The 17,437-nt window shown below is 52.4% G+C and overlaps 1 protein-coding gene across 2 annotated transcripts; it reads right to left on the bottom strand.

Moving 5' to 3' along the window:
* Positions 1 to 4,076: 4,076 nt before the first annotated feature.
* RNF122 (ring finger protein 122) lies at positions 4,077 to 17,359 on the bottom strand. 2 transcript variants are annotated; one of them, XM_004475181.4, is made up of 6 exons: positions 16,980 to 17,359; positions 12,718 to 12,874; positions 6,994 to 7,039; positions 6,623 to 6,664; positions 5,412 to 5,494; positions 4,077 to 5,161 (listed from the first exon to the last, which is right to left on the bottom strand). In XM_004475181.4, exons 1-6 carry the CDS (start codon positions 17,002 to 17,004, stop codon positions 5,047 to 5,049), a joined length of 468 nt encoding a protein of 155 aa, XP_004475238.1. In that variant the 5' UTR covers positions 17,005 to 17,359; the 3' UTR covers positions 4,077 to 5,046. The 2 variants fall into 2 exon arrangements, with proteins under 2 accessions (XP_004475238.1, XP_004475239.1); XM_004475182.4 differs by having other exon boundaries at positions 4,951 to 5,161; positions 5,412 to 5,491; positions 16,980 to 17,092.
* Between the last annotated feature and the right edge of the window lie 78 nt (positions 17,360 to 17,437).

The raw sequence follows: 17,437 nt of genomic DNA on the forward strand, positions 1-17,437 counted from the left end.
GGAGGATACAGCCTCCGAAGGCACCTGGCCCTTCTCACTCTTATAGTCCAGTATGTCATAGTTGGCCCCCTTTTTGGGCCCACCTACCACCATCTTCTTTATCCTTTTTTAATAGGACCATGTATCTTCAAAATTCTAAGTTTATTTCTTACAAGTTCAATGCCTTATTAGTAACGTGAGGATTTCATCCAGTTCCAACAAGGATGTTGGACCTGTCTTCCCTCAACCACAATAGGATAGCCAGAGAAGTTTATGCCCTGTCAGGCAGGGATTACTGCCCTAATCAGCAGGTGACCATCACCCCTCAGCACCCCCTAACAAATAAGGGCGTGAACTCTCTGAGGGGGGAATTGAGGTAGGTTAGTACAGGGAAATGAGAATACAAGCTACATGGCCAACAGATACTGCGAGACCCCACGGAGAACTTGACCTTGAGGTCTCAGTTGGGACTCTTCCAGGACCGAGGGGAGGCTCTGGATATTCCAAAAAGGCCTCACCACTGGCCCCCACCATTGGTGGGGTAACCAGTAACAGCTAGGGACCCTCCCCCTTAGCATCAGCAAGGGGAGGAATAAATGGCTTAAAAGGTGACCACACAAGCCAAAGCCTGCCTTGTCTGCCTAGAGGAACCCGCACAAATATCGGTGCATATCGCCGTCCTTCTCTTCCATTTCTCAGCAAGCTCTGTTCTTCTCCACCATTTCCCAATAAATTATTTTTACTGGCCTTAAAAAAAAAAAAAAAGACCCTAGTAAGAATGAGAAAAGCCCTGGCATGGGGAGAAGGGGAGGCTGGATGAACTGTGACATTTGGATGGGTGTAAGAACTGATGGGAGAGAAAGGGGAGAGGAGGGCACCCCCCAAAGGGACCCATTGTCCAAACACATAGCATACTGAGATTTTGAAATTCTGCCCCACAGGAGTTCTGAGTTTCTCATCCCCAATTCAGTCACCATTTCATAGCCAGGGGTTCACATAAGATTCCTTTAAAGTAGTCCACTATGGAGTCAAAACATTTTTAAAAAATCCCTGGCCCTACACAATGGCAGGCATACAAATTGACAATTTTGCAGGGCTTTTGTCTTCCATGACTGCATCAGCCAGCTTACCCCTACTTCCTTGAGCATCTCCAAGAGCAATCTGCTTCTGAAGCCACATGGAGCAGTGAAACCGACATCGAACTTAAATCCACACTATTTGGGTTTGTGCCGTCTTCTTTTGTTCCTGGTCTGAGATTTCAGGTAAGCCATTAAACTTTTCTCAGCATTTTTTTCCTATCCATAACTCAAAGGGGTATACAGAGAAAGGAAAGCAAAGGTAGTTTTTGAAATAATTTGGGAGATAGGTGCTCATTATCTTTTGATTGCAGAAGTCAGGGTTCTGGTGATCTAAGATTATCACCTAAATTTTCTTGTCTTTTTTTTCCCTTGGAAAAAACTTTTTATAATTCATTTCTTTAGTAATGAAAATAGTGGGAAGCAGATGTGGCTTACGTGATTGAGCTCCCATCTACCATATAGGAGGTCCAGGGTTCAATTCCCAGGACCTCCTAGTGAAGGCAGGCTGGCCCACATGGAGTGCTGACCTACACGGAGCACTGACCTATAGAAGGCTAACCTGCACAGTGTGCAGGCCTGCACGGAAAGCGGGCGCAGCAAGATGATGCAATAAAGAGACACAGAGGAGAGCCAATAAGAGATGCAGTAAACCAGGGAGCTGAGGTGGCACAAGAGACTGAGCACCTCTCTGCCACTCTGGAAGGTTCCTGGTTTGGTTCTCAGTGGCGTCTAAGAGAAGGCAAGCCGACACATAAGAACGCACAGCAAATGGACACAGAGAGCAGACAGCAAGTGCGAAAACAATGTGGCTGGGGTGAGGGGTGTGTGGATAAATAAATCTTTAAAAACTAAAAAAATAAAATAGTACTAGGTATTCTGCAGTTGTCCGTTATTCTTTTTTTAAAGATTTATTTATTTATTTAATCCCCCCCACCCCGGTTGTCTGTTCTGTTTGCTGCGTCTTGTTTCTTTGTCCGCTTCTGTTGTCGTCAGCCGCATGGGAAGTGTGGGCGGCGCCATTCCTGGGCAGGCTGCTCTTTCGCGCTGGATGGCTCTCCTTATGGGTGCACTCCTTGCACATGGGGCTCCCCTACGCGGGGGACACCCCTGCGTGGCAGGGCACTCCTTGCGCGCATCAGCACTGCACATGGGCCAGCTCCACACGGGTCAAGGAGGCCCGGGGTTTGAACCGCGGACCTCCCATGTGGTAGACGGACGCCCTAACCACTGGGCCAAGTCCGTTTCCCTGTTAATATTTCATGCACTGAGAAAAAATATAATTGGCTATGTTCCCAAATGGTGCCCAGAGTTTTAAAAAGCTGGATCTAAAGTTCATGACTCTTACCAAGTCCCAAGTTCTGGGCATCATACAGAAGGAATCTTGGAAGCTCCAATCTTTCCACCTCTTAACAAATTGTTTGCATTCTTCAGTACCCAACAGGCTGCACAGTACTTCTGTGCCTTTGCCCACACTACTTTCTTTGAAGACTCAACCCAAGTACCATCTCCCCTCTCCCAGCACCCTTGATCACTTCCACACAAGTTGAGCTAAGGGACCTTCCGCTCACCCAAAGTTCGCTCAGCCCAGATATCGTGCTCACGCTGGTTTCCCAAGCGCATGGGCTGGTCTTGCTTCCAGGTGCTCTAGAAATGCTGACTTATCAAGACCACACCAATGACTATGAATCTGGGACTTGTGGTCACTCAACTTGTGAGCTGCTGACAATTCCTCCATGACAAGCTAAAAATATGCTACCTAAGTGTATTGAAGCATTAAAAGGCATTTCCACCATCATTTTGACTTCAGGACACTGATATTCAAATCTGTGGATACTATAGTGCCAACATTTAATCAGAATTATGCCAACATGAATGAGTTTTCCTTGGGGAAGTGCTGAGGCAGGAGACGGCGGTGAAGCCAGCGTTGTAGATCACGTTTCCCCCACCTCAGCTGCCAAAGCATCCGCCATGCCACCCGAGTAAAGCAAGCTGGCAGCACCACAGGAAGACAGAGACCCGCAGTGAAGGAGAGGCTCAGAGCCTTGCAGGGCTGGCAGCAGCGAGCAGGACATGGGAGCTTTCAAGAGGAGCAGGGGCTAGGCCCTCAGAAGCTAGCAGCCGAGGGAGGGTGAGGGGGAAGGAGACGGCAAGGAAAGTAGGAGTTGGGACAAGGGACCCCACCAAAACAGATGCCAGTGGCTTCACTAGGACTCTCAGGACCCTGAGCTGTACCTTGGGGCTGCCCAGCCTCAGTTCAACTCATGCCAGCAGCCGCTGGTATCGTCGTGGGGACTGGCAGGCATCACACTTACCTCGAAGCCCGGCTCCTCCGGGCCCAGGGGCCTCTCATCCCACCTGTGACCCATCACTCCACCTAAACTTTGCCCAGCAAATGCTCCTTCTGTTGCACAGTCCGCAGCGCTTGCCCTCGGGGATGGCAACTGGCACTGCCCAGTTCCACTGAGCGGGAGACAAGCGCCACCCAGCCACTGCACGCCCATGAGATGGCCAAGACAAAATTCTTCTCAACGCTTTCAGTCCGGTTTTGCAAACTCAATATTGACTTTGCGCCCCACTCGGACATGGACCTCCAGAGCATCCAGCCTTCTAGACATGCCAAGTGATTGTCGGTTAGTAAGAGAGAGATCACACTTCCATGACGGCCACCTGGATGGACCTTTTTAGTTGCAGTAAGGGCACCAACAATTGTTTGAATTACAAATATAATTCTATTAATTTCACATCCAATTCTGGGGTTGGAGACATTGGCTTTCTTTAAAAACATGCTAGGGATCAGGTGAATGAGCCTGGCTTAGTCGGGTCTTCCTGTACATTGGCAGCAACCCTAACCCATGTTGCACAGGTGATAATCTGATACCAACGTGTCTTGTTAGGCATTAGGAACATTTCTGTGTGTCTATGTTTACTATGCGAATGTGAGGCGATTAGAGAACTTGGCCTCTCTGCTGTCAGAAAAGGCCCAAGAGGAACAGACCACAACCACAGGTGAAAGGAAGTTAGCGAAACTTGTTATTAAATTTAATATTCTTTAAATACATACCTTTTTCCCATCCTCACCCACTCAGGGAGGAACAGTAGATCCCCCCACTCCTGCTTCCATTCTGGGGACTCCATGTATAAACCCTGAGATGAGGAGGATGCGTATAAAAATACTATTTACAAAAGGGAAGACGGTATCTGGTTCCTGCTACTTTAGCTTTCGGACATCCCCAGGCCCCCTTTGCCGCTTTAGAAAAACCCCTTGGGAATCAATTTAAGTGTAGCCTAAGACCCTCCTCCAGAGGGACACTCCCAAGCCCCAACGTGGACAGGAAGCTCAGGGACGAAGTGAGGAAAGGAGAATGAATGGATAGCACCTCAAATGCTAGCAGGGGAAGGACTTGGCCCCGCATGACCGGCAGCCAGCCAGCCAGCCTTGGTTTAGTAGGTCCCTTGTAAACATTGGCTTCTTCCTTGTGTATGTCCCTGCTCTTCCCTATTTCCTACCCAGCCTCCCTCACCTCCACTGGAGGCATCTGGTAACTTGGTCTTTCCTTCCTTCCCTTCTAACCTTCCTGTAGAAGGAGTGGGGAGGGGAAGGGAGGTCAGAGGTGGGAGAGAGCCCATCTCCTCCATCTTGAGGTCAGGGCAACTCATTCTCCTAAGGAGAACCTTGAAGAGGAGGGCTCCAACTTCTTGGCTGCAGTGGGGTGGACTTCTCCCCCCAGGCCAGCGACAAGGCAGGTAGACAGTCCAGTACCAGGATGCAGTGGCCCTGCTGGGGGACGCCATCAGCACTGAGTGGCGGGGAAGGCGGCTGCAGGAGGCAGTGCCTGGCACCAATCTCGCCCTGACGGCAAAGACCAGCCCCGTGCCATCCTCAACCTGACCGTCACCACCCAGCAGTTGAGTTCGCTGCAGCCGTGCAGAGGGGCCAGGCGCCCACGCGACGTGACGCCTTCCCCGGGCCTGGGTGGACCGGCGGTGCTCACACCAGCTCTTCCAACAGGATGCCGATGCTCTGCGCGGCCTCCGAGGGACTGGCGATGGGCTTATTGCACATAGGGCAGACGCAGCGGACTTCCAGCCACTTCACCAGACACCTGCAGGCAAACCACCGAGCCGTCATTCTCTGAGAAGATGCCTGGCCCGCTCCAGGTCCTCTTATCGACAAGCCCAGCTGCTACTTAGAGTAAGACCACCACCCAGCCAAAGCCCCCTGGCTGGCTTGATGGCCCCAGACCAGCCAGTCGAGGCAATCGCCAGCCAGGGGGAGTGGGGGCTGGTAGGGATTGGAAGGGGCTAGAAGATGCTTCTTCTTTCAAAAGGCAAGTTCCCACACTGGATACCTACTTCCGGTGAAAGGCGTGTTGGCACGGGAGCACACCCAGCTCATCCTTCCCCTTGAAGTCTTCCAGGCAGACTGCACAGGTCTGCTGTGGAGAGAGAGCGAGCGTGAGTGGAGCCTGGGAGAGGACCGCCCTCACCCCTCCAGAACGGGAAACGAGGCTGTCATCATAGTTCAGAAAACTGCACTGACAAGACAGTAGCCACATGTGGCTGCCTCAAGTTAGATTAGCTAAAGGAAGAAAAATGAAAAATTTCATTTCCCCAGTTGCGCTAGCCACATTTCAAGTGACCAAGAACCGCGCGTGCCTAGTGGCTACCACACTGGCAGAGAGAGAACATTTCTATCATCACAGAAAGTTCCGTTGGACAGCGTTGCTCTAAAAGCATGGTTTTCAATCCTTTCTAGACTGGTTGCTGGAGGTAAGGATGGGGGATGTGCGGTGTACTTACATTCTTTAAGTCCAATCTTACTTGTTAACCCTAACCTCAGCTGCATCACGGTTTGAGAGGTAGGCTTACTTATAAACTAGTCCAAGAAACATCTGAACTTGCTGAGATACACCACCGGACATCAGAAGCTGGGATGAAACGAGCAGTGTCAAGGGAGTCGCACGTTTAATGACAGCCTGAGTTGCTCCTTTCCTAGACAGTGCTACCCTGACGTTATGGAAGGTAGTGGCCTTGTTTGGGGAATGACTTAGGTGGCCTCAAAGGCATGGGTGGGGGAAGCGGATGTGGCTCTGTGGTTGAGTGCCAGCTTCCCACATACAAGCTCCCGGATTCAATCCCTGGCCCCTGGTTACCTAAAGAGCATATGGGTGGGAATGGGAGAGAGAAAAACCACAGGAACAGCTACGCACCAGTCTGTTAGGGCAGGACCTACGTAAGTGCAAAAGGATCTTACTTTCTTTCATGAAAAAAGGTCTACAGCATGGGAAGCATGCTGATCATCCTCACCGTGGACTGTGCACAGTGGGACTGCTGTGGCCATGTGTTGCTACAAACCCAAGCCCTTTGTGACCCCTTTATGTTACCTGCCTGTGCCAGCTGCAAAGATACTGAATTCCCATATAATAGTTTCCTGCAGGGACGAGTCCCTTTTATTTGGCTAAAGGAGATAGGAAGGCAGGGACTTAAAAAAATTACTGAGAGGGTGCAGGCTGAGCGCCCGGCCTTCCCTGCTGGCCCTCCACATGCTGCCCCCGTGTACTCACCCCATATAACTGCAACTTCTTGGCATCACCTTTGAGCACCACCTGGAAAGCAAGAAAGAAAAAGACACTTGATGTCAGAAGACACCGGCCATGGGAGCCAGGGGCCTCTTAGAGCCTGGGTCATCCCAGCAAAGAAAGGAGTCCCCGGGCTTCCCCAGGGGAGCCTTGCTCTCCCTTCCAGGGGCTGGGCTCTGGGCACTGCCCGGGGCAAGCCAGACTCAGAAGAGTGAAGGCAGGAGCTTGCCCAAGGGAGGGCCAGAGGTGAGGCCCAGGGGCATCCCAGGCTGGGGGGCTGGAACTTGCTCTCCTCCCCTCTCCCCACCAAGGCGGGTGCAGAGGAGGGAGTCTCAGGGAAAGAGGTGGCTCTTTACCTCCTTATATCCATATCGCTCACTCTGTGCCTGGTTCCGGAGTTTGCTGGGGGAGAAAGCAAAAGGGGAGAGGAGCTGGTTACTATGCTTCTATGCTTTTGCATAAACACGGTGGAGAGGCTGGCCGGTTGCTTGGGTGTTCTACTAGAAGGGGACCAGGGTACTTGTCCCATAGATACCGCGGGAGGGTTTGGAACTACACAGGTGACCAAGAGTTAATTAAGGACTAAGAATCTTATTCGGGCTCATAATTTACTGCCAGGTTGTACGGATTGGGGGAATCTCTTGCAGGGCACCCCAAAGAGCTCACTCTCCTTGCCCGTTCCCAGTAGGTAGAGTTCATCTGGTGTTCAAACTCTATAGATCAAAGATCTGCTTCCTGAGTGTCCAGAAGGAATTAGCAATCATTAAGAGGGTTATTTCCATTAAACCAGAGTAGCAGGATAAATATTCTGTTGACCTTGGGGAATTTTCCGCACAGAGAACACAAGTATTCTGGAAGCAAAGCACACTCTTCCTTTCCCGGTGCCAGATGAACAGACGGTCCCGGCTTTGTTTCCTTCTTTTCATTTAAAGCTGGTGGCCTGTATTCAGTCTTAACTCTCAGTAGCCAAAACACAAAAACATGTTGTGACTAACTGCAATAGCATGATACTTGCAGAGTCCTTGCTCGATTCCCAACACTACGCGAACGTATTCATATATGGTCTCACTGAATCCAGACAATTTCAAGAACTATTTTCCTTCTTACAGAAGAAGAAAATGAGCCCCAGAGAACTTAAGTTGTCCAAACTTCACAAAGCTAGCTGGCAACAGAGTCCGGATTTGAATCAAAATCAATGTGATTATGGAGCCTGAGCTTCTCACCAAATAATATGACCTGTTCCACCTACTAGATGAGCGTTCTTTAGATACACATGAATTAGGTTATAGCTTTCAGATAGCCACATACAGCTTTCCTGTTCTTGGGAAACAACCTGGTTTGGTCTGGTTTGAGGAAAGACCCTACCTGTCATCACCAAGGCTACCACTCTCTGAATGGCTTACTATGCAAATGGCTAGGCTCACAAAAAGGTGCGGATTTTTTTGCCGTTTGATTTTCAGTGGCGGAAATGCTCACTATGAATTCTGCAGGCAACTTCATACAGCATCTTACATGTGGGCACTTTCTAGCCACTGAGGATTTTTACCACAGGCCTGGGTTTTTGGGAAAAGCAGCACAAGCCCACCAAGTTAGAGTAGAGATCAACAAACTATGGCCTAAGGGCCATACCTGACTCTTGCCCTGCTTTGTAGGGCCCAGGAGCTCGGAATGGTTTCTACACTTTTTTTTTTAGGAGGTACCAGGGATTGAACTCAGGACATTGCACATGGGAGTCAGGAGCTCATCCACCGAGCTACATCTGCTCCCCAATAAGGGTTGTTTTTTTTGTTTGTTTTTAGGAGGCAGCGGGGATCAAACCTGGGACCTCGTACATGGGAAGCAGGCGCTCAACCACTCGAGCGACATCCGCTCCCTGGTTGCGACATTTTTAAATGGTTGAAAAAAGAAATGAGAATATTTCACAAACTCGTGAAAATTTTATCAAATTTGGATTTAAGTGTCCATCAAATTCTACTGGAACACAACCATACTTGTCCATTTCTGTATTGTCTATGCTGCTTGTGCCCTCTAAGAGTAGAGGCAAGAAGTCGTGACAGACCGTACGGCCCACAGAGACTAAAATATTTACTCTCTGGCCCTTCATACAAAAGGACTGCTAACCCGAGTCACAGAAGAAGAATCTCAAAATCACGGAAAAGGGAAGCGAATTTGGCTCAACTGACAGAGCATCCGTCTGCCTACCACATGGGAGGTCCAGGGTTCAAACCCAGGGTTCTCCTGACCCGTGTGGTGAGCTGGCCCACGCGCAGTGCAGATGCACGCAAGGAGTGCCCTGCCACACCGGGGTGTCCCCGCATAGGAGAGCACCACGCGCAAGGAATATACCCTGCAAGGAGAGCCGCCCTCCCACGTGAAAAAGTGCAGCCTGCCCAGGAGTGGCACCGCACACAAGGAGAGCTGACGCAGCAAGATGACGCAACAGAAAAAGAGACACAGATGCAACAAAAAGAGACACACATTCCCAGTGCCACTGACAACAATATACACGGACACAGAAGAACACACAGTGAATGGACATAGAGAGCAGACAACTGGGGGGAGGGGAGAGTGAGAAGGGGAGAGAAATAAATAAAAAAAAATAAAAACACCAAAGTTACCTTCTCAGGAAAAAAAAATCACCGAAAACCTCAAATCAAAAGAGGTGCCATAAGATCCTCTAGAGCCAGAGATGCCGAGACTGCTACCAGGGCAGATGGTGGAACAGGCGGAGGGGGGAGGAGAGCCCGCGCAGAAGCAGTCGTCCCAGGAGCAGATAAGATCACCTGCCTGCCGTCTCGACCGACCCCGACAGGAAGTCAGGAGACCTGGTGAGGTCATATGTCACTGGAGTCTCATAGAGCTCCAGTCCAAACGGGCCCCCCATGAGGTTGGGGGCTGGGTGACATATTTGACTCTGTGGGCTGGGGCAGCCCCTCCACCCCCACCCTCGCCCTTCTCCCCACTAGACTAGATCCTTACAGCTCACTTGAGAGTTGATTCCAAGGCTTCAAAGCAGGGATCTCACTGAGCCTCAGCCTTAACTTTGCAGAGAATGCCTCACCCAAAACAGCCCTTTGCATATGCACACTATGCCTCAGCACTCAGTCCCAAATGCCAAAGGAGAAGGGTGAAGGAGGAGGCACCTAAGCCTTAAATGAGCAGCTATTACCAGCCTGACATTGAGTCAGGCTGGAGGGGCAGGAAAGGTTCCTGTTGACAGCCTTTTTCAGAAAAAAAGACAAGACACTCTTGCTCTTTTCTGAGGTAGGTACAGCGAAAACAAGGTGGCAGGGAGGCACAGCTTGCTTTTTCACTCTGGGAGAACCCGGAATGGCGTGCCTCTCTCGAGTGTCCGCTGCCTCCCCTGCGACATGCCTGTAATTATGCGCCGTGCCTTTCTGCTTGCTGGACTTGCTGTCCAGGTGCCTCTTCTAGCCTAATCCTTGTCTGCCTGGCTCCCTTCCTCGGTCTCATCCAAGCGTCCCCTGAAAGCTGGCCTCTCAGAGCACAGGACTCGAGAAGAGTGAGGGGCTTCACTGCTGGACCCTTGTCCTACAGAGGGCTTTTCAGCTCAAGGAAGGTAGAGACTATGCTGAAACGGGGCCAAAAAGGCCGCAAGGGAAGCAAAGACCACGGCGCCCCCCCCCCCCAGCTGGGCAGGGACAGGTGGCCTTCTCAGCTGTTGGATGAGCAAAGCAACTAAAAATACCCCGATTTCAATGAGACCATTTCCAGCCACTGCCAGTGGGCTTTCCCCCTTGTCTCTACTTCCTTTTGGCACAAACAATGCAGCCAAGTTCTGAAAAGAATGGTTCCTTTCCTGCCAGGTCCTGCTCCATGGGCCCCTCCATCACGCGGAGGGCAGGGGTCAGCTCTGGGCTGGGTGGGGAGGTGGTGGAGAAGGAGCGAGGTGGTGGAGGAGGGCAGGCGAGCCCCGACCCCTGAGCTCACCAGCCTGAGTGGCAGTCATGGGTCTATTTTGGCTGAGGAGGAAACCGAGAGACAGGGAGAGGAAGTGGCTTCTGGTCTTGTGTATCTTTCTATATATAGACACCCGCAGGCTGCCACATACCAGCGAGCCTCTGGAACCACGAAACGCCAGGGTCAACTGGCCTGGGCGGGAGCAGATGACCACAGAAGGACAGGTGGCGCCGGGCACCACCACAGTGGGGGCAGCTTTTGGGGCCATGCAGTCACCGATCTGTTCCTTTACTCCAGCCAAAGAGAAATAAATCAGCAATACTCAGCTCTCCCCGGCCTGTGCTTGTGCAGGACTCCAATCCCTACATAAGTGAGAATCCCAGCTGGTCAACATACAGGTGGTGAACACACCAGGTGAGCTCACTTCTCTCTTCCCTGATGCACCACCTTGGGCCAGGCCTCTACTGTCCCGAGCATGAATTTCCTCCTCTCTAAAGTGGGTTCCTACCCAAATTGGAAGGGAGTTCTGAGGGTTCAATGAGCTGAACGTTTTGCAAAACACTGACCACAGTGCCGGGCACAGAGAAGGCCCGTTGTTAACAGCAGCTAAGCACCTAAGGTTACACCTATTAGTGGCAGAATTAGGAAATAAGTCCTGGTCACCTGCTTCCTGGCCCAGAGCAATTTCCTCCAGATTTTGTTTTCTTGACCAGCGCTGCAGCTTGGCAGGTCTGTGCCCATGGGGGGTGGAGGAGCAGGGGAAGGCACCAAACGGGGTTGGTTTGTAGAGAATCCTCCCAGCCTCATGCTAAGTAAACCTTTGGTGTGCCTCCATCTTCCTCTCTGGCAAATTGTGTCGATTGCTTGGGGGTGGGTGGGGATGGGGCAAGGAAGTTGGCTGGCAGACAGAAGTGTTGGAGGAAGAAAACTCAAGCCTGGGGAAGGGGAGGAGACGGGGAGGGAGAGAGGAAACCAGAAATCCTCCCGCGTCTCCACTCAACAGATGCATGTATAGGTAGACGCTCATTTCAGACTCAACTGTACGAGAAGCAAAATAAACCACAATCGCGTCTGCTGAAGACTTCAAGTGGAAAATGCCAGCCTTATGAACCTGTTTGAAAAGTTCTAAAGGAGAAGGGGCCCAAAATAGCAGAAAGCTAGCATGGACAGGTGTCTGTCTTCCCTTCAGCCTCCTTCCATCTGATGCCCCCACACCTAGCCGGACCTTCAGTAGGGAGCCCACCCCTGAAACGTCTCATCCTCTTAAGTGATTTGATCAGACAGTAGTCTTGCCCCAGTTGATGCTTGCCCAGTGGTTCTCAACCAGGTATTTAGTAATATGGGGGGGGGGGGGGGAGGGGTATGCCACAGTGGCTCTGGGAATTACTAGCAAGTTCTCCTGGCCAAGGATATTCATCTGTCTCCAAGGTACAGCACAGGCCCATGCAATAAAGACTTGTCAATATCAACAACATCCCCAGTCAGACACTATTTTAATTTCCACCCTAACTACCAGTCATGCCCACATATTTTTTTTTTTTTTCCCAAACAACAGCCACTAGTCCAGTCCCCATGTCATTCAGCAGGAGGTAAAGAAACAGTTCCTGGAGCTTTGGCTAGCCGCAGGCTGACCTGGATCCCAAAGCAATTAAGTAAGAGTAAGTGACATTTTTAGTTTCTTTCACCCTCAAAAATAAGAACTCACAAGGCAGAATAAACAAGCAGCTCTCCAGACATCAGTTTGCTAATATTAGCATCTGGAGGGTTGACAACAGGATTTCCCAGGAGGGCAAAGGAACATGCCACTGGCGTAGCTGATACCCACCTGTCCCTGGCCAGGTGGAGAGCAGAAAAAGGCAGTTAAGGGGCCACTGTATAACCGCGAGCCTCCTCAGTCAGACAGTAATTGTAGGCAACCTCAGAATACCTGCCCAAGGGGCAGGATGCAGCCCCACCCACGGTGGCCTCACATGCTCTGGGACAACTTGACAGGCTGATGTAAATAGAAACGGCAGGCATCAGGGACCCAGAGCAGAGGCTGCGCCAACCCATGTCCTCCTAGAAGTGGCCCCAGCACGAGGCTAGGGGCCCTCCCATGGGCTCGGCACTCAGGCCCCCTGTTCCCCCAGCCCCTCCTGGGAAACCAGCAGTGCACGCACCTGATAAAATAGCAGCAGAAGATGAGGCTGAGCATGAAGACAAAGATGCCCGTGCCGAAGATGACCATGTAGATGTTGAGGGGAAGGTCCTGGAAACTGATGGGTGGCATTGAGCAGGACTTGTTAGTGCTAACCAGTCCCAGGCCGCAGAAACACCCTGCAAAGGAGAAAAATATTTTCGTTGGCAGTTCACCCCTGGCGCTGGCGGGACTGTGCTGGCAAAGAGAGGGGGAGAAATGGCCACTCTCTGGGGTTCCTGGGCATCTGGCTTCAGGAGCTCTGGATCTATAGCTTAGCTCTAACACCAGCTGCACAATCTCGGGTAAATTTTCTAACCGACCTATGAAATGGGAGAGTACTCAAATGCTTACAACTGGCACTTTGGGATCAAGGACTCTGGGCAGAAAATGCAAAACTCAGTTCCATCTGATAAAGAATCTATAGCGCAGTAGTAGCAGAATGAAAAGCTTTAGGTGGGAAAACATATTTGCATTCCAACTCCTCCTCTCACTCCCTCGCCATGTGACCTTTAAGAAGTTACCTTTCTAAGATTCACTTTGTCCTAGGAAAGCAAGGACAGTATCTAAAGGACCAAAAAGGATGGTGCAAGAAATAGGCTTTATACATTTTAAGTGCAATCGCAAAGGTCATTTGTCATTCTTAAGCCACCTGCTCCAGAAGACAGGCTGCGCCAGGACTAGAATAGAAATCGTTCCCTCCAAGGCCAGAGTTCCAGAAAAGGGAGGTGGGGGCTGAGGGCTGCAGCTTGTCCTACTGGTCACCTTTCCCCTCTCTACTCAAAGCCTCAATTTCCATCTCACAGCAGCAGGGGCAATCTCCAAGCACTTGTTACAAATGTGGAATCAGGAGTGCATCCCCAGGAAATGAATCAGAATCTACGATTTAACAAGCTCCTCAGGCAATTCCTCCGAGCGTGCAGTTTGTGCAGTTCGAGAAGCACCCGCTCCCCAGCAGAGCCTGCCCCTTCTCTCCTGACTTCAGGGAGAAGTCCTGACTGGTCTCCCAATCACGGTGGTCAGTTCACCCACTCCCCCCACCAAGCCACACTCTCTACCTTCAGACTTTGGGCTCTAGGAGTCAGAAAGATTTCCATATTGTTAACAAGAGCCATAAGGAAAGACAAAAAGATGAGATATAAACAATAGGCTGGTTTAAATGGGGTTCCCCACTGCTTGCAAGCAAAAATAGCACAGTGATTCAAAAGGTAAGCATAAACCGAGAGTCTACAACTGCCAGCAAGAGAATCCCATCCATCTGCCCCATGGGATCGAAGCCCCCTCTCAATTAGAGGTGGAATGGGTATCACCATCCCAGAGTCCTCAGGATTGGGGAATGAACTATGGACTAAATAGACTTACTGGTATTCTACTATAGACTTACTGTGATTCTAGCAATGAAAGAAGCTATATCACTGATGTGGAGGCAGGGGCCACTGGAGGTTCTAAGGGCAAGGAGAGGAGAAAGCAGGTGTAATATGGGGACATTTTTGAGACTTGGGAATTGTCTTGAATGACTGCAATGACAGATACTGGCCACTATAAATCTTGTCATAACCTACAGAATTGTGTGTGAGAGAGTGTAAACTACAATGTAAACTTTAATCCATGCTTAGTGGCAACGCTCCAAAATGTGTTCATCAAGCCAGAATCAGAGTCATTAATAAACTCTAGAGTCCTACCTTACTGTCACCACAACTCAGGAGAATGCTGGCTTGAAATATGGAAATATATCGGAAGTCACATTTGGCATCACATATTCATCCCTCTTTGTCTCCCAGACCAAACTAGTGACTATGTACCAAGGCTCCCTTCAAACCTTCAGAGCTCAGGACCAATTCCATTCCAAACACTCGCTGCCTACCAGCCTCCTCTAACTGATGTCATCCCTGCTTCTCTGCCCACAGACCTGGCACATCCTCCCACTCATGCTTCGCCCATGGCTTCAGTCCTCCTGGCCAAGCCCTGGGTGCACTCTCAATCTCCTGCTCCACATTCCCCACCACCCTTCTCCGTGGGCCAGTCTCCTCGCTATTCTTCACCCAACCTTGTCCACACCTGTCTCCAACCCTTCCTTCACGCAGCTCTCCTGGCCCCTCTCCCTTCCCGAGGTCCGTCATGCCTGGTCTTTGTGATATTCCACGCGTGCCCTCTCTTGCCTGCACTCTGTACTGCTCACAGCCTGTATCGCACATCTGACTCTTACTCACTTAGTTACTATCTTACATCGCCCAAATGTTTGTAACATCAGCTTAATTTAACTCAAACGTGCATTAAGCACTGACTATATGATAAGTAGCAAGAGCGAGTGCACTGGCCATAAAAAGCATGGAAGACTTTTCCAAAGAATGACATAGAAGCTAGTCTTGGGAAGACCCAAAGATTTGCACCACTCAAAGTAGATGCCGTGGTTACAGCCCTGACAACAAGCTGAGGGAGGCACTGAGAGCAGACGGTCTTCCTTGCAAGCCTGAGGACAGCAAGTCTGGCTTCCTCCAATGCCTAGCCTAGATCAGATAAAGGAGGCGCTTCTGATAGGAAGCTTAAGTTCTTATAATACCCTACCTTCTTTACGGGTTCCTATTTCTGTGAAGCGCTTTCCTTCTTCGGAAGCTTCCCACTACTTTCATTCTGTTTCCCCCCATTTTCTCAAAACAACATGGGACCTTTGGCAAAGGCTCCCCCTTCAAAGCAAGGCGGCTGAGGACTGGGGAAATGACACCCATTGTCCTCTGGCAATGGTACACTGGTCAACCAGGAGTTCTGTGGTACTGACCTTGACATAATGGGGAACAAAAGCGAAAAGAACCTGTTCATGTCCTGAACTCCTTACTGGGGACAAAGGACAGGCTCTCTCAGTCACTTGTACGAACGGGAAGGCTAAAGCAGAAAGTCCTGGGTGGGTCTAAAACCTCCCACGGGGGCTGATCCGCAGCCCCTGCTCTCCCTGTGCTCCGGTCCATTGTCTCCGCGCGGCTGGGGAAGCCTTGACATCAGAAGGGCTCATCGCGGAGCGGAGGCTGGGGGCCAGGTGACGTCAAGAGAAGGCTGGCCAAGAACACCAGCGATCTGGGAACTGCTCCTCCGGCCCAGCCAACGGGAATCCTTCCCAGATGCTGGGATGCACCCGTGCCGCCTCACCCCCTTTCCCTCCTCCCCCGCCCCCTCCCCCGTAACACCCGCCGAACGCACACAGCTCCGTTCATTTTCAGGAAATTGGACCCGACTAGCGAAAGGAGGAAGAAGGGGGATGGGGGACTCTCCAGCGGAGGCTGCCCAAAGCCTGCCTTAAAACAAAAGCCTCTTGAGCTAATTCAGCCGAGATCGGGTAGGCGCGTGCTCTCCAGAATGGACTTTTTTGTTTGGAACTAGCCAGCCAGCCGTACTAAGGGACAGGACCAGCAGGCACCCCCACTCCCACCCCCCGCGCCCCCCCACACTCTCCAAGCATCAAAACGACGCGGTGGACGCCCCTGGACCCTGGGAGGGGATGCGTGGCCGGGGTTTCCAGCCCACCCGCTCAGCAAGTGCCTCTGGTCAGGTGGCCCGGGTCAGGGGAGAGCCAAATCCAACCGGTGTCCCCTGGAGCGCCAAAAAAAAACAAAAAACAAAAAAACCCAGGCGAACTGAACTTGGCAGCGCGACCCCGGCGGGCCAGCACGCCCGCCCCGCGCCCCCGGGACGCCCCCCGGGCGCCACGATCAGCCGCACGGGCTTAGCAATTCGACAGAAGGCGACCTTTCGCCATCAGGCGCTTGCCGCAGCCCCGGGCCCCCCGAGCAGCCCGCGGGAGGCCAACAAAGCCCGGGCGGCCGCCTCCCCGCGCCGCGTCCCGCACGCTGCACCGCATGCAAATTTAAAGCCGCCCGCAAAGTTTCGGGGCCGGAGCTGGAGCTCCCTCTAGGAGCTCCCGGCCCGAGCGCGGACTTCATTCCCCGCCAACCCGCACAACAAAGAGCGGAGTCGGAGCGCACAAAGGCGGGGAAAGGGGTAGGAGGGCGAAGGCAACAAAGGCCGCCGGCCCCGCCGCTCCCGCACCCCCCGCCCCGCGTCCGCGGACCCCGCACAGCCTCCCGGGTCCCCGCGTGAGACCTGGGTCTTTTCAAATCCCGCGCCGCGAAAAGCAGGGTTCTCCCAGTCGAGGAGAAACGCGGCTCAGGGGAGAACGAGGCGCCTCCGCGCTGCGGCTCCCGCCCGCCCCGCGTCCGCGCGCCCTGGGTCCCCGCACCCGCTCCGGGGACTCACCGTTACACCACTGGAATGGGTGCATCAATGACCGCTCGGCTGGCTTCCTCCGGGGAACGAACGCAGGCGGCGGGGGCGCGCGCAGCAGGCTCCACGGCCCGGAGGCGCTGGTGCAGGCGGCGGCCGCAGACGCTCCCGCAAGTTCAACTCCCTCCACTGCAAGACCGCTCGCCCGAGCCACAAAGTCTCCCAGAGCACAGCAGCCGAAGCCAAGCGCGAGGGGCACGGCGGCGGGGCCCCGGGGCGCCCGGGCGGCTGAGGGTCTGCGCCCGCGGACCAGGGAGGAGACCAGGGGGAGACTCGGCTCGGGACCCACGGCACAGCACCGAGACCGCGGGGACTCCGAAACTGACACCCGGCGGCGCACACCCCGGCCCCTATGCGCCCTCCCCCGGGAAACCCGGCCCCGTCCTCGTCACCTGCCTTTGGGCCAATGGGAGCCTTCCTCCTGCCCCCGC

This window comes from Dasypus novemcinctus, chromosome 29, assembly GCF_030445035.2.
Source record: "Dasypus novemcinctus isolate mDasNov1 chromosome 29, mDasNov1.1.hap2, whole genome shotgun sequence".
In the NCBI taxonomy this organism is placed as follows: domain Eukaryota; kingdom Metazoa; phylum Chordata; class Mammalia; order Cingulata; family Dasypodidae; genus Dasypus; species Dasypus novemcinctus.

Excerpts from the sequence above, each read along its gene's own strand:
- RNF122 (XM_004475181.4), bottom strand. The coding sequence starts at position 17,004 with ATGCACCCATTCCAGTGGTGTAACG. Across the intron at positions 6,665-6,993 it reads AGCGATATGGATATAAGGAG|GTGGTGCTCAAAGGTGATGC; the intron begins GTAAAGAGCCAC and ends CTTGCTTTCCAG. Across the intron at positions 5,162-5,411 it reads CAACACGCCTTTCACCGGAA|GTGTCTGGTGAAGTGGCTGG; the intron begins GTAGGTATCCAG and ends GTTTGCCTGCAG.